General features: G+C 40.1%; 1 protein-coding gene across 1 annotated transcript; it reads right to left on the bottom strand.

Annotated features, from left to right (window-relative positions):
* Positions 1-1,338: 1,338 nt before the first annotated feature.
* On the bottom strand, positions 1,339-10,235 carry nudt3b (nudix (nucleoside diphosphate linked moiety X)-type motif 3b). The gene is made up of 5 exons (XM_047583212.1): positions 9,952-10,235; positions 8,412-8,522; positions 5,993-6,037; positions 5,796-5,880; positions 1,339-5,483 (listed from the first exon to the last, which is right to left on the bottom strand). Exons 1-5 carry the CDS (start codon positions 10,048-10,050, stop codon positions 5,287-5,289), a joined length of 537 nt encoding a protein of 178 aa, XP_047439168.1. The 5' UTR covers positions 10,051-10,235; the 3' UTR covers positions 1,339-5,286.
* Between the last annotated feature and the right edge of the window lie 2,551 nt (positions 10,236-12,786).

Below are 12,786 nucleotides of genomic sequence, written 5' to 3'. Positions count from 1 at the left end.
CACTTACTGGGGGTAAAGCTACACTTTGAAAACACTATAGGGGGAAAAAAAAACATCTGTTAGGACACGTTCACAAATGCTTGTGACATACTACTTGGTAGGTTTGTTTCAAAGAAACATACTTCTCTAATTTACAGAGACTAGAAATGAGCCTTGTGACTTCAAACTATAACTTAAGAATTCAACAGCCAATTAAGCTTCACCATAAAATGTTTTCTCGTGATGTATCTGGAGCTGCTTCACCACAGTTTAAATCTTTACCAGCTGTGAGGCGTTTGCCCGTTTCCTTGGGGGAAGAAGAACAGCCTCCATCACACTCGGTTTTATTCACTGAGTCCATTTATTCAGAGCAAACCCATAACAGTCCAAACTAAAGAGGAATGGATGTGTTGTATGGATTTGGGACAACGTTGGAGGAATGACTCAAAACTAAAACACAATCCTGTACTTGCACATTACACACCAGTCAGCCATAACATTATGATGAGTGGCATGGAAACACTATCTTGTTATCTGCGCCTGATGAATTGTGATGGCTGTAAACTGTAAAACTGCTGCCTTAGTGGGGTGTTTACCTTTGGGAGTGGTCAGTATCTGTTAAAAGAGGTGGTGCCAGTGCAACATTTATTGAGCAACTGGACATTTCTAAGAAAAAGAAGTGCAATTTCTGTTTAGTTCTATATCTCAGTGTTGTGTTATGTCCACAATTCTCACTAAAATCTTTGTGAAACCTTGGCATATCAGCTAATTTATTGGAACAACTGCACGTAAAGCCTTCAAACATTGCAAATCCCTCCCACAGGCCAGATTAGACCTTCTGGTTGGCCAGATGTTTGACACCTGTGACCCACACAATATGCAGGCAGGTGGTTATAATGATATGGCTTATAGTAGTGTAATCAAGACAAGTAAGTCTAGATATCATTTTTAAAATATGAAATTACAGTATTAATAAAATCTAATTATTTATTTAATTATTCCAGTAGATGGCGCTATTGTTTTCAATAGAAGTCATTGAGCAAGAAGGTTGGTAAAACAAACAAAAAACCTCAGAAATGAATTTACCAACATATCTCAAAATGTTTCAAGCCACAGTATCACGTCCAAGCGTTTAAATATTGCGTATGGTGAGTTCTTGCATATAAAATGTAAACATCAGTAACCACTACATACTGGTGTGTACGAAGCTGTGTATTGATTAGGATACAAATATGCAGTGACCATCTAAGTGAATTTCGGTAGTCCAGATCCTAGTGACAAAGCACGACACTTCCTGAATGTGAAATATGTGTTATGAATTGGTTCGGCACATTTAATTACAAACTTCATTCCTATTGCACTGGTTTATTTCATTTGTTGGCACATTTATATTACAATCTTCAGTCTTCTCGCACTGGTTTTTATTCCACAGTCCCAAATGACGAAAAATAAAGAGAGGAAAAGAATATTCCAGTGACACATTTACCTTGGAGATCACAACTACAACAAAGTATGTAACTTCAAGGCTGAGGTCAACGGCTACAAGTGCACAGACGTTTCATTTTAATTGCCTAGTAGTTTTTTTTTTTCTTGTTTTGTTTTGTTTTTTTGAGGAGGAGGGATCTCGCATGTAATTTTTGTGCTGAAGGAAGCTGGACGTTACAGTCCTCAGGCCCTTAGGGATGTGCTTTTAGTACGTTTGCTTTGGCCACGAGATCAGGCCAGCAGAGCCACACGGCGAAACAATTAAACTTTGGTAAATTGAAAGGAAGTTGGTTTATCTGAAGCTCCGCACGTCTCAAGAATGCATCCTCTGATTGGCCCAAACTCAGGAGCTTCATCGGCAGACACACTGACGGGAGAAATGTCCAGGGAGAAAAAAATCTTAACTCCACACGACGTCATTATGTGGAAACATTAACTTCATAAAGTCCCTCTACAGTCCACTCCAGTCTAAATCATTGTTTATGATGGGAACTTCTTCAATTTTAGTAAGAAGGGTTAAAAAAAAAAAAAGAAAAAAAAAAGAGGAAACTAACCGTTATTGACCAAAGCCAAAGTGTCCTCTGTCTGTACGGGTGCTGTGTTAGCTATATACAAGACATTAGCTTGTCAATAACACAAGAGATTAAAGAACAGAAAACAAAAATCTGGATCAAGAACAAGTGGTCATTAATAGTTAAGTCACTGGCTGTTACTTGTGGAAATCCTCCTCACATTCATTTTGACAGTACCTGTCACCTACATCACACCAGACGGAGTCGGTTCAATCGCACTCGGCCAATTAACGTGGGCTTTTAAAACTTTCTCCGCCGTGTGCAGACTCATCGCTCTGACATGTAACTGCACATTTAGACCCTGACGGAACTTCACCGAGTCTCGTGTGAAGTGTGTGTGTGTGTGTGTGTGTGTGTGTGTGTGTGTGTGTGTATGGGGGGGGAGTCGTAAAGCAAGACTTTGACCGCCACACCTCTCCCGTACACAGCAGTAAAACTGGTTCAAAGTCTCAGAGAGGAGGAGACTTTAGACCCCGCTCAGCAAACCCAGGCCAACATCTGGAGCCCGTGTGAAGCCGCGTTTACAGGGACGCCGGTGCCCGCCATAAAAAAAGATACACGGGAGAAAAGGAGCGAGTCATCGCTACCTGACAACAGAAAAATAAAACACTTCCTCTGATGAACTTTGTCCCACTAGCGTTCATTATTTCCTATAAAGGGTTTCTTATCAGTTTGTGAAAAGTGCTATTTTATTGGCATAGTCGTTGCTGATACACACCTGCTGCTGTAATCACCACTGAACCGAACCCTTATATTTTATTTATGGCTACACATCAAAGCGTTCTCTAAAACCTCATCGTTAATTTGCGTGTGAAATCTTTTTTAAGCGGAGAAGAATCCCATGTATCGACATTACAGATACTACAGTATTTTCTACATGATTTGTTACGAGTGAGGTGGGCTCTCCTTGAGCTGTATGGTTTCAAATATTTTGTGTCGTTTAGCTCCTCATTCCCGCCGCCTAACAAAGACAAAAAAAAACAGCCAGCTGGTGAACATAAGAGAAAGCCGGATAAATTAGAATTAACCCCCCCCCACACACACCACCACCACCACCACCACCACCAAACACATGGTGGAGAACAAAACCCAGCAAATAATGAACTAATGTTTTTATCTACCAGTCCTGTGCTTGTAGCTTTTTCACAAAGTGCCCAAGTTGGCAAAAAAAAAAAAAAAATATTATTGCATGTGTAAATCTGGACAAAAAAACCACAGTATTATTTATGAGACCAATAAAAGAAACCCTCTATAGGAAAATACTAGTGGCACAGCTGGGACGAGAGACTTCAGGTTTGCTAATTTCTTAAGTACGTAGTGGTTTGGAAACTTCATTTTATAGTTTGACCAACGATGAAAACAAAATACGGTAATCCCATACCGTTGTAAATTTGTTTTGGTCTAAAAAAGATCTGAAGAGTATTCTATTATAAATAGGCTCTTTAATGTCACCCACAGACACATTCCTTGTTCTTTAACCGCAGATGGACTGTACGCTAACTCAAGAGAAAAACTCCCACCAGCTGGAAAGCCAAAGCAACAAGTTCAGTCCTTCCAGCCTCAAGTTGAAATGACACGTAGGACTCACAGATGTGTAAGAGGTGTTTTGTCATTTGTACTCCCACCTTTGATCTATACAGAAATAAACAATTTACAATAAAAACCTCTTACATGCTATCTACAGCGCCTCCAGTTTCACAGTATTGAGCCAGCTGCCTCACGCCACATCGAGGCCGAGTGACGCAGCTCAGCTAAAGAGACTTTTGCCAGACGTTAGAGAAAACAAAAGGAAAAAAAAAAAAAAAAAAAACACAAAAAAACAAACTAGTATCCAAAAGCATTTTACATGTTAAAAATGAGGTCTCAAACTGTACAAGGCTTGTTTTGTTCTGCATCTTGCCAAAGACAGCATTATAGATCCATTACTTTCAATTTCAAGCAGGTGTTCTGATTGTTTTTGGGGATGCAGATTAAATACTAAAGGAGGAAGGGTTTAAAAAAAAAAAATAAATCAATGAAAAGTGCCAGCTAACGTCACCTGTGCTTGCTCTTTTGCGAACACAATGTAAACAATTGCTTTTAACCAAACTGAATGTGAGGAGTAAAATATGGAAATGGGATTTAATAACTTAAAGTGATATGTGTTGCATTTTGATATTACAAGTCCATGATTCTGAAAACCTACTACTTCTACCCTCTCAGTACGTGGAGGAAGACTTTGTAGTCTGTCACAAGTTTTTCTTTTCTTTTTTTTTTTTACAAAAAAAAAGAGAGAGAGAACAAAAGGGATTAAAAGGAGGTAAAGACACTGAGGAGAAAGAAGGTTCATTTTACATTGTATGTTGACATTCTTTCGCTCTCCATACAGTACGCTCCGTTCAAGAGTGGAACCTGTAGTGCTTGGCTAGCTTCCCAAATAAGAGAGAAACACAGTTGACACTTGAATTTTAAACTCAGGGGCTGTATCTTTCTGATTTAAAAAGACATCAACGACCACAATAAGGAGAGAAATGAAGAAAAGCCAAAGACCTAACCACGAGTCTTTTTGCACGGTCAGCATCAGGCCACTCGAGAGAGTGAGACACAACATAACAGTGCTCATGCAAGACAAGTCTCTTCCCACAATTCTGCTCATTCAGATACAGACAGTATTTCCTATCCTTACAACAGAGGGGAGGGGCCGGGGGGAGGGGGTTTACACTAATGGGCACATTCATTCACAGAAAAAATAACCCAAACAACAAAAAAAAAAAAAAAAAAAAAAAAGAAAAATGGAGGAGACGTTAAAAAGACCACCAAAAGCCTTCAGCTTAAGCACTAAGTATACACTTTTACATTACAACAGTAAAAAGTAGTTCTTGCATTCAATAAACACCACGCTAAGGGCGCGTTAAGGAGAAGGGATGAGGGGACACTTCATGCAGTTGTCAGTAAAAAGAAAAAAAAAAAAAAAAAATAGAGGGGTCAAAAATTACATTTACATTTACAAAGTGTTTCTGACTATTCACCCAACACTTGTCATCAAGTCTGTGCCACGGATCTGGCACAAAGGAGTTGGCAAGGCAAACCATGTTATTGAGACAAGAGAAGAGGAGAGAAGAAGAGAGAAGGAGAAGAGAAGAAGAAGAGTAGAGAAGAGAAGAGAAGAGAAGAGAAGAGAAGAGAAGAGAAGAGAAGAGAAGAGAAGAGACACAAGTAAGAGCGCAAGTGGTGGCGAAAGCTCGTGGAGGTATCAGAGATATGGTTTTAGTTATCTGATACCCGAGACGGAGCTCTGATTGATGCTGTAGGTAGGGGACAGGTCCCCACCTATCGTGGCCACCAGCGGTGTTCCGTTACTGTTCAGGCAGCTGCCCTGGAGAGCCTCGAAGTAGGTGGCCTGCACAGGCTTGTGACACCGCAACACTTGTATGGCATCATCTATTTTAAACCATTCCCTTTTTCTCCCTGTAGACAGAACAAAAAAAAAACAAAAAAAACATTGTAGACAAAGTAAACACACACACGAAAAACAATAACTTGTGAGAAATAATGCCTTTTCTCATCAGTTGTCAGTTGCTGCACACAGGAATAATGTGAAAATCACAAGGCCGGGAACAAAGCCGGTGTTATAATCTCCCCCAGCAAACTAAACCCCCTGAGCTGTAATATCTCTAAGGCCTGAGGGAGGAAAAAATAAAGCTACAGTCGGGCATGTGACCGCCTGAGAACTTTGTCCATATGATCCCCATTTTGACGAGTAAACAAACAGAGCTTTACCAATGTTGACCGAGTCCTCCCAGTCCTCCAGCACCTCTGTTACAATAAGAACGTACACATAGGTTCTGTGTTTCCTCTCCTGGTTCTGTGGAAAATAACATTTGCATATTTTCACTTCTCGGTCACAAACAGTATTTTGACATTTGTAGAGCAAAAAAAAACAAAAAAACAAAAAACAAGTCTAGACAGCAGCTCACCTCAAATACTCCGACTAAGCGGCCTAAAGTCCCCTTTACACCGGCCTGCAAAAGAATGAACAGCACTGATTTAATTTGTATGGTCATTTTGAAAGTGAAGTCTGTGTTCGTGCAGCATCGAGTTACATGACATCATAAGATTGTGTTTATCCCCTGCAAATTCACACCTAATTCCTGGGTTGTTATTGAGACCTCTAGATAACACGCAAACAAAGACTAAAGTGCGTGTCCTGCATGTTTTTAATTAATGTCACACTTTACGTCCCATTTATTCATAAGGTAATGAATATTTTGTGGCAAAAGTGATTAGTAAAGCAATTACTTGGCTGATAAAATGTCATAATATACAGGAAATGGCATTATCTCCATGTCTAAAATATCTCGTTTTGTCCAATTAACAGTCTAGACACAGATAATCAAACACTTGCTTGTATTAAATTGAAAAAAAAAGGCACCAACCTCTCAATTTTCATTTTTTTCTAGCTCAAACTGACTAACCATTAATAAATAACAAGATCGATGTATTGCTGAAGTCTTGAGTTACATCACATAAAACCCATTTATTAAGCCATCTCTGCCACATAGAGACGGCCTTTCCCCCAAAATGTTCTGAGAGTCATGCAAGATCACATTAAAATGGCAGAAACAATCGCATAATTATTTTGCTGTCACTCTTCTGAAACCAAAGCCATATTACTGTCAAAACTTTTCCATCCGAAAACTGGCCGCTGCTCATTAACTTGAAAAGTATTCGTCTACAAGAAATGATCTCCAGGATTTGAACTCCCGGAGATGAATAGTAGGTCAAGTTTAGATACAGAGCCAGGTCACTTGCTGACATCTTTGCTGCTTCTTCTTCAGGTTCCAGTTTCAGTCTATAAATAAATGTTGACTCCACGCACTATACTGTGTTCTCAGTGTTGCACTCCTCTGGGCTCCAGCTAGATGATATGGAAAAGAACAGGTCCCACCAAGAGAAAAGCCAAAGTGGGCCAGGGATTAAATGATAGGCCAAAAGTCAACCTGTATGTTTTAGGAAATGGAAAAGGTCTCAGAGCTCAGGCATTCGTGTAACTGGAGACTGCTCGACATCACCAGGGAAGAGGATGTGGAGTATTGAGGCTGCGTTATAAGTTATGTAAGGCTGTGTTTTCATGGTGCAGGGTTGGGGTGCATCGCTAGGACACACGGATAAATCGATCTAGAAATCTTTTAAATAGACAGAGGAACCCTCTGTAACCTTTGGTCTGCTCCTGAGTGCTGTGTCTTCACTGTCCTCCTTGGCAAGCCTCCAAACCAATAAGCAGAACTCACCACTCATATGGTAATCGGAATAAGATCACCGAGATTAGAAAATGTCCTGTTACACCATCAAGCAATAAGAGGCTTAGAAAGCCAGAGGACGTGGTTGTGTGTTGAGCGCAACTCAAAGTCGCCACAAAGTTTCTGGATGCCGCCTTTTAGCATTTAACTCACTAGTTATGTGTCATTATTTTTGACCCTGCTGAAATGTGCTGGCAAGCCTCAGTGTCCCGCAACATCGAAGTCACCAAACAGCAGGAGCCAGGATAAGAGATGATATCAGCATCTATCGGTGTGATGGATCACACACAGAAAATAGGCTTTATGTGGTCAGTGGCCCGCCAAGAGCTGACAGCTGGGTGAGATTCAGTGTCTTCTGTGCCCCGTGTCCATACTGATAGAAATGTCCGAGGGGTGAAGAGCATCGACACTGCAGGGACGTGTGATTCAAGGGACAAGCGTCGGCGGAATCAGCAGGATATTGATTTCCGATGATGCTTCAGAAATGTCCAGTAATTGCTACCAATCCTCTCAAACACACACACACACGCATGAAAACACGTGTTTTATCCTCCAAGATGCCTCAGTGACGAGGCTGCTGTTGTAAAAATAGAACTGTCAGAAATGTATAAACAGTAAAAGCTGATTGTTCTCCTTCATTTGTGCGACTAGAAAGCACCGCAGTGCAACCGCTGGGCCGCCAGTGTTCAATCTCAGAATGACCTCCTTTAACACCTAAACACTGCTGTGTAATATGATGCGATGCAGCTTACATGTTGCTAGGCTCTCTCTCTGTCTCTGTCCATACAAACAGGATGACTGCATTGACAAAATTGATTTTCTGAGCAAAGGTATTAGGCCCAGTGTTAAATAGGGACATGATTTAACAGAAATGTAATACAATACATTGTATACTCTGTATACTACTTTGCCACACTGCAAATGGAATCCCACTTCTCAGAACAATATTCCTGGTAATGGACTACACCTAGAAAGAAATGTTTCACGTCCTTGTCTACTTAAAGGCTGTTGATATGACAACGATCTGTCAGCTACAAGACGGAAAAAGAAAAGAGGAGCATGGCATAGGCCTATATGAAATTTAATAACGAATTACCTCTTCACACACTTCTCGAGCTGCAGCAACATTGGGTTCCTCCTCAGGCTCCATGCCCCCTCCAGGAACTATCCACTTGTCAGGATGTCGACTGCTGCTCACCAGCAGCACCTGCAATGCATCCCAAACAAATCTTGTTAGAGATTATACTATCATTCAGAGTTTGTTTTAATAATACGGTAACTCACAATAAATGAGAGTTACTACTTGAGAAAGATTTAGAGTAACTCCTTCAACGCTACCACTGTGACCTAGATCCAACAGATTCATCTGGATGTCATGTGAATGCAGATTAACAATATTTCCAAGCGGACCACATAATTAATCCCAACAGTTCTAGAACGAGTCGACGAAGTTGCTCGTTGTGCCCATAAAGTTAGGCCAGTAATGGTGTAACCAATCAGTTGTGGGAACAGCTGGATCTTGGTTTAGAGCCGATCTGGTAAAAACTGCTGCCTCTGGCAAAAAAGTTTCCAGCTATGTGCTGGTGATTCTGATGGGCTTCCTGCAATCAACAACCAGTGCTGTGGTGTACAATCTGGCCTCCACAGTCAGTGAGGAATTGGTTTACTCTTATCTCATCTACTCCCCTGATAAAAAAAAAAAAAAAAATGTTTCTACTACAAAGACACATCTGTTCTCGCAGTTAACTGGACCACCAGTTAGCTAAATATACTCCCATGCCAAATAATCCACCACTGGGTGGTTTCTGGGATTTTTTTGTTCTGTTTTTTTTTTTTTTTTTTTTTTTTTTTTGTCGGAGGGGTAAAAGGTTTACCGACAGCTACGTGTTAAAATGTTCCCACGACGAAGAGGGGTTTCCGATTCGCCGCGAATCTGACAATACAAATCTCAACACAATGGCATTTAATTTAATAAGAAAGTACATAGTGATTATGAGCTAAGCGGATGCCACTATTTCGGTTATAATTCTGCTTAAGGTGGCTAAATATCAAGCTCATGTTGTGCTAGTAAAACCAGTTGCATTAACGCGAACACAATATAAGTGGCGCTACTTATCTGGGCAAATTATCTGTAACACGAGGAGATAAATGTGTTAGCCCGTTTAGATAATATACACCGTTTGTTTCTTTTTTTATCCAGCCGACGACTAATAGGGATAAAGTCCCCACTCAACACAGCCAGCCTGTACGGTGGGCTGTGGGCTAGGGTCGCTGGCCGAGAGCCGGCTGCCCATAGCACCAGCAACACGGCTAGTTACGTTAGCATTAGCCTGTAGCTACTGGGTTGACTCCGCTCCGCTGGGTATTAGAACCTGAAGCTGCTATCTGCACGGCTAACGAGGCTTACATAACACCCGGGTAAGTACCAGCTGAAAACTAACTTAACGTACAACCCGTAAGTAAACGTCAGAATCTAAAGAACGGTCGAGTCGTCGTTTCCCACCGGCATAAAAACCCAGCGGTGTTGAATAAAAACCGACTAACAGCCGGGAGAAAGCACTTGAAAAGCCACACACACACACGGGGGATGCTAACGTTAGCACGGCCCGCCCAGACAGCTGCATCCGCGGACTCACCTCCTCCTCGCTCTCGCTCCTGAAGCACAGACAAGCGGCCCGCTTCTTGTAGCCCTCCCCGTCGTACGTCCGGGTTTGGTTCGACTTCAGCTTCATCATTATGGGGGCGTAAAAGCGCAAAAGTACAGCTAAGTTGACCGTTTACAAAGACGACGGTTACTACACGCAAAGTCCTCCTGCGGGGAAGCTCGGCGTTTTGCTTAAAAGAAATAACTTCTTCTTCGCTTCATTTTCACAAACCTAGGCACATCTACGGCTCGGTCGCCATTACAAGCAGCCGCTACGCCCACGACGTATTTCAACCTTTGCTGGCTCGACGAGCGTAAGAAAATCACCCAACGGCGGTTAAAGAATTGGACCAACGGGGAGAGGGAGGTGAACGCAACACCACGCTCAGACTGGAGTGAGCCGGTGATGGAAACCAGCACTTTTGGCTCCAACTAGCTTTCCACGGCCACTTGTTTGAGACTCATATAAGAGTTTGTTGTATTTCCCCCCCCTTTTTTTTAAAAAAAAATAAATAAAAAATTGAAATGTAAGGTTAGCAAGATAGCATTTCGTCCTAATAAAATAATATGTGGTTAATCCGTGATTTTCAGCACCGCAGGTAATGGACAGCGCCCGCATCCTCGTCAAAACTGCCCCAACAATGTGAATTCAAATAGTAATAATAATAGTAATAATAATAAATAGTCTCAAACTCATATTAGTTCAAGCGCCACATACAGCCTAGTTTGATCTAAATGAGGCCAGATCAGTAACACAGCGGCGTATTAACCTATAAATAATGACAACTCCTAATATTTTCCTTTGTTTTAGTGCATTATTAAAGTGTTTACATTTAATGAACTGCACTATTACAAAGCATGTAATGAACAATCAGACATTTCTTAAGAAAAAGAAGTGTAATTTCTGTATAGTTCTTGGTGTTGTGTTACGTCCACCATTCTTACCAAAACGTGGGATAGCAGTTACTTTTATTGGAAAAAATGCAACTAATGTCATTCAGTGTCATTTTTGCTCTTTGGAAATTCATCCCAATAGCCAGATTAGACCCTCTGGTGGGCTGCTTTTGTCCTGCGAACTTTATGTGTGACACCTGTGTAGTAGACAAATTTTATATATATGTTTAGTGTCATTGAACACAGGATGACTATAAAAACTAATCAAGAAATAAGGGAGAATTTGTTGCTTTTCTTTTCTGTCATACTGGATAGTAAATGAATGTATTTTGTACATTTGTACTAATTGTTGAAAGAAACTGGTAAAAAAAAAAAATTACAATTCATTTATTTATTTAGGAAATAACCACCAGAAAAACCCATGCCCAATGCTCCTCATAATGGCACTTGAAATTATTAATTGTGTGAAAAATAATAGATGTACCTTTTCAAAATTTCTCAATTCATTGATTTATTGAGTAAATAACCAGAATAATCGATAACTCAGATAACTGGTTAGTCAAATATATATATGTACAGCTCTTGAATAAATAAAAACAATCAAAATGATGAATGGATCATCAAAATCATACCAGTGAGTTATTCTGTGAACCAGATCAGGTTCTGTGAATAGTATAGTTTACAAGTAGCATGTGGATCAAATCACCAATACTGACACCAATATCAGTACATTTTATTGAAGTAAATAATATACTGTTATGTTGGGTTTCAGCAACTGAACATATCATTCATAGGTAGACTCCAAATGAGTGTCTTTGAATTAAATTACAAACACTGGATGGTTTCTGGTAATTGCACATAAGGTGCATAAGGTGCTACATGCATGTGTTCAAAAATAATAGGAACACAAATGCAAAAACAAGTGCTCATGTGCTCGGAACAAGATTACAATTTCATTAAGAAGAAATTTCTGAATATACATCAAACATGGCATGCCAACATTGTATAATATGAATACACTATAGTCTAATATTAATACATATTCAAAGACATCAAGCACAGTCTGGGATGACCTCGACATTTAAATGTTGCTAAAAGCACACTACACAGTATTTCAAAAATTGTAATTGAATAAACAGTGAGTCATAATCTAGCATGCTTGGTGGGATCTCAAAATAATCAGTTGTATCTGATTAATTCAGCACCTTAACTGTGTAGAGTCATGTTAAGTTGAAGCATTTGCTCTCCATTATACACAATCTCCACAACAACTGCAGTAACTGTGCTGCCAAGTTTTAAAAAATGTGTTTCTTTTCTTCGTGTCATTTTCACACAAACACAGAAGACGTGAATTCTTTCGATATATTGGCTATACAAATAAACATCTGGGTTCAGTTGGCAGTCATTTATGAGTGCGTGGGATGAAAAACAAAGGGGCAATTTTACAGGGAATTTGTCTATGAGAGCAGATAAACAGACATGGATCAAAACAAAACATGCAATTTGCTGGCTGATTACTCCTACCCATCCACTGAACATATGAACAAATCATCTGCATAATACTTTCTCACATGAAGCAATTATTCAATTCTGGTTATTGCTCAAACTCTCCTGCCTCACTGCTCCTTACATACTCTATCTTTATCCCAATATCCGATTTCTCCTTCTTTCTTTTTCTCTTTTAAAGCCACATTACGTTTTATTGCTACAGAGATTTAATCTCCCATCAGGGATCAATACCGTTTCTCCTTATTTGACTTAAATTCTCCTTTTCTCCACAGGTGTTGATATTTGAAATGGATCTCGTCTCCACACGCCTCAGAAGGCTCTCCCTAAAAACAAATCACTAAGATTATCCACAGTGTAATCGATACCACACATCTAAATATATTATGGCGGCCACATGTTTTGATTTCATTAGTTAATACTTGGC

This window comes from Mugil cephalus, chromosome 4 (genome assembly GCF_022458985.1).
Source record: "Mugil cephalus isolate CIBA_MC_2020 chromosome 4, CIBA_Mcephalus_1.1, whole genome shotgun sequence".
NCBI classification, from domain to species: Eukaryota; Metazoa; Chordata; class Actinopteri; order Mugiliformes; family Mugilidae; genus Mugil; species Mugil cephalus.
Note: the sequence above shows the minus strand (reverse complement) of the source record. Positions and strands in the feature narration are given on the sequence as shown.

Excerpts from the sequence above, each read along its gene's own strand:
- nudt3b (XM_047583212.1), bottom strand. The coding sequence starts at position 10,050 with ATGATGAAGCTGAAGTCGAACCAAACCCGGACGTACGACGGGGAGGGC. Across the intron at positions 8,523-9,951 it reads GGAGCGAGAGCGAGGAGGAG|GTGCTGCTGGTGAGCAGCAG; the intron begins GTGAGTCCGCGG and ends GATGCATTGCAG. Across the intron at positions 6,038-8,411 it reads CTCGAGAAGTGTGTGAAGAG|GCCGGTGTAAAGGGGACTTT; the intron begins GTAATTCGTTAT and ends ATTCTTTTGCAG.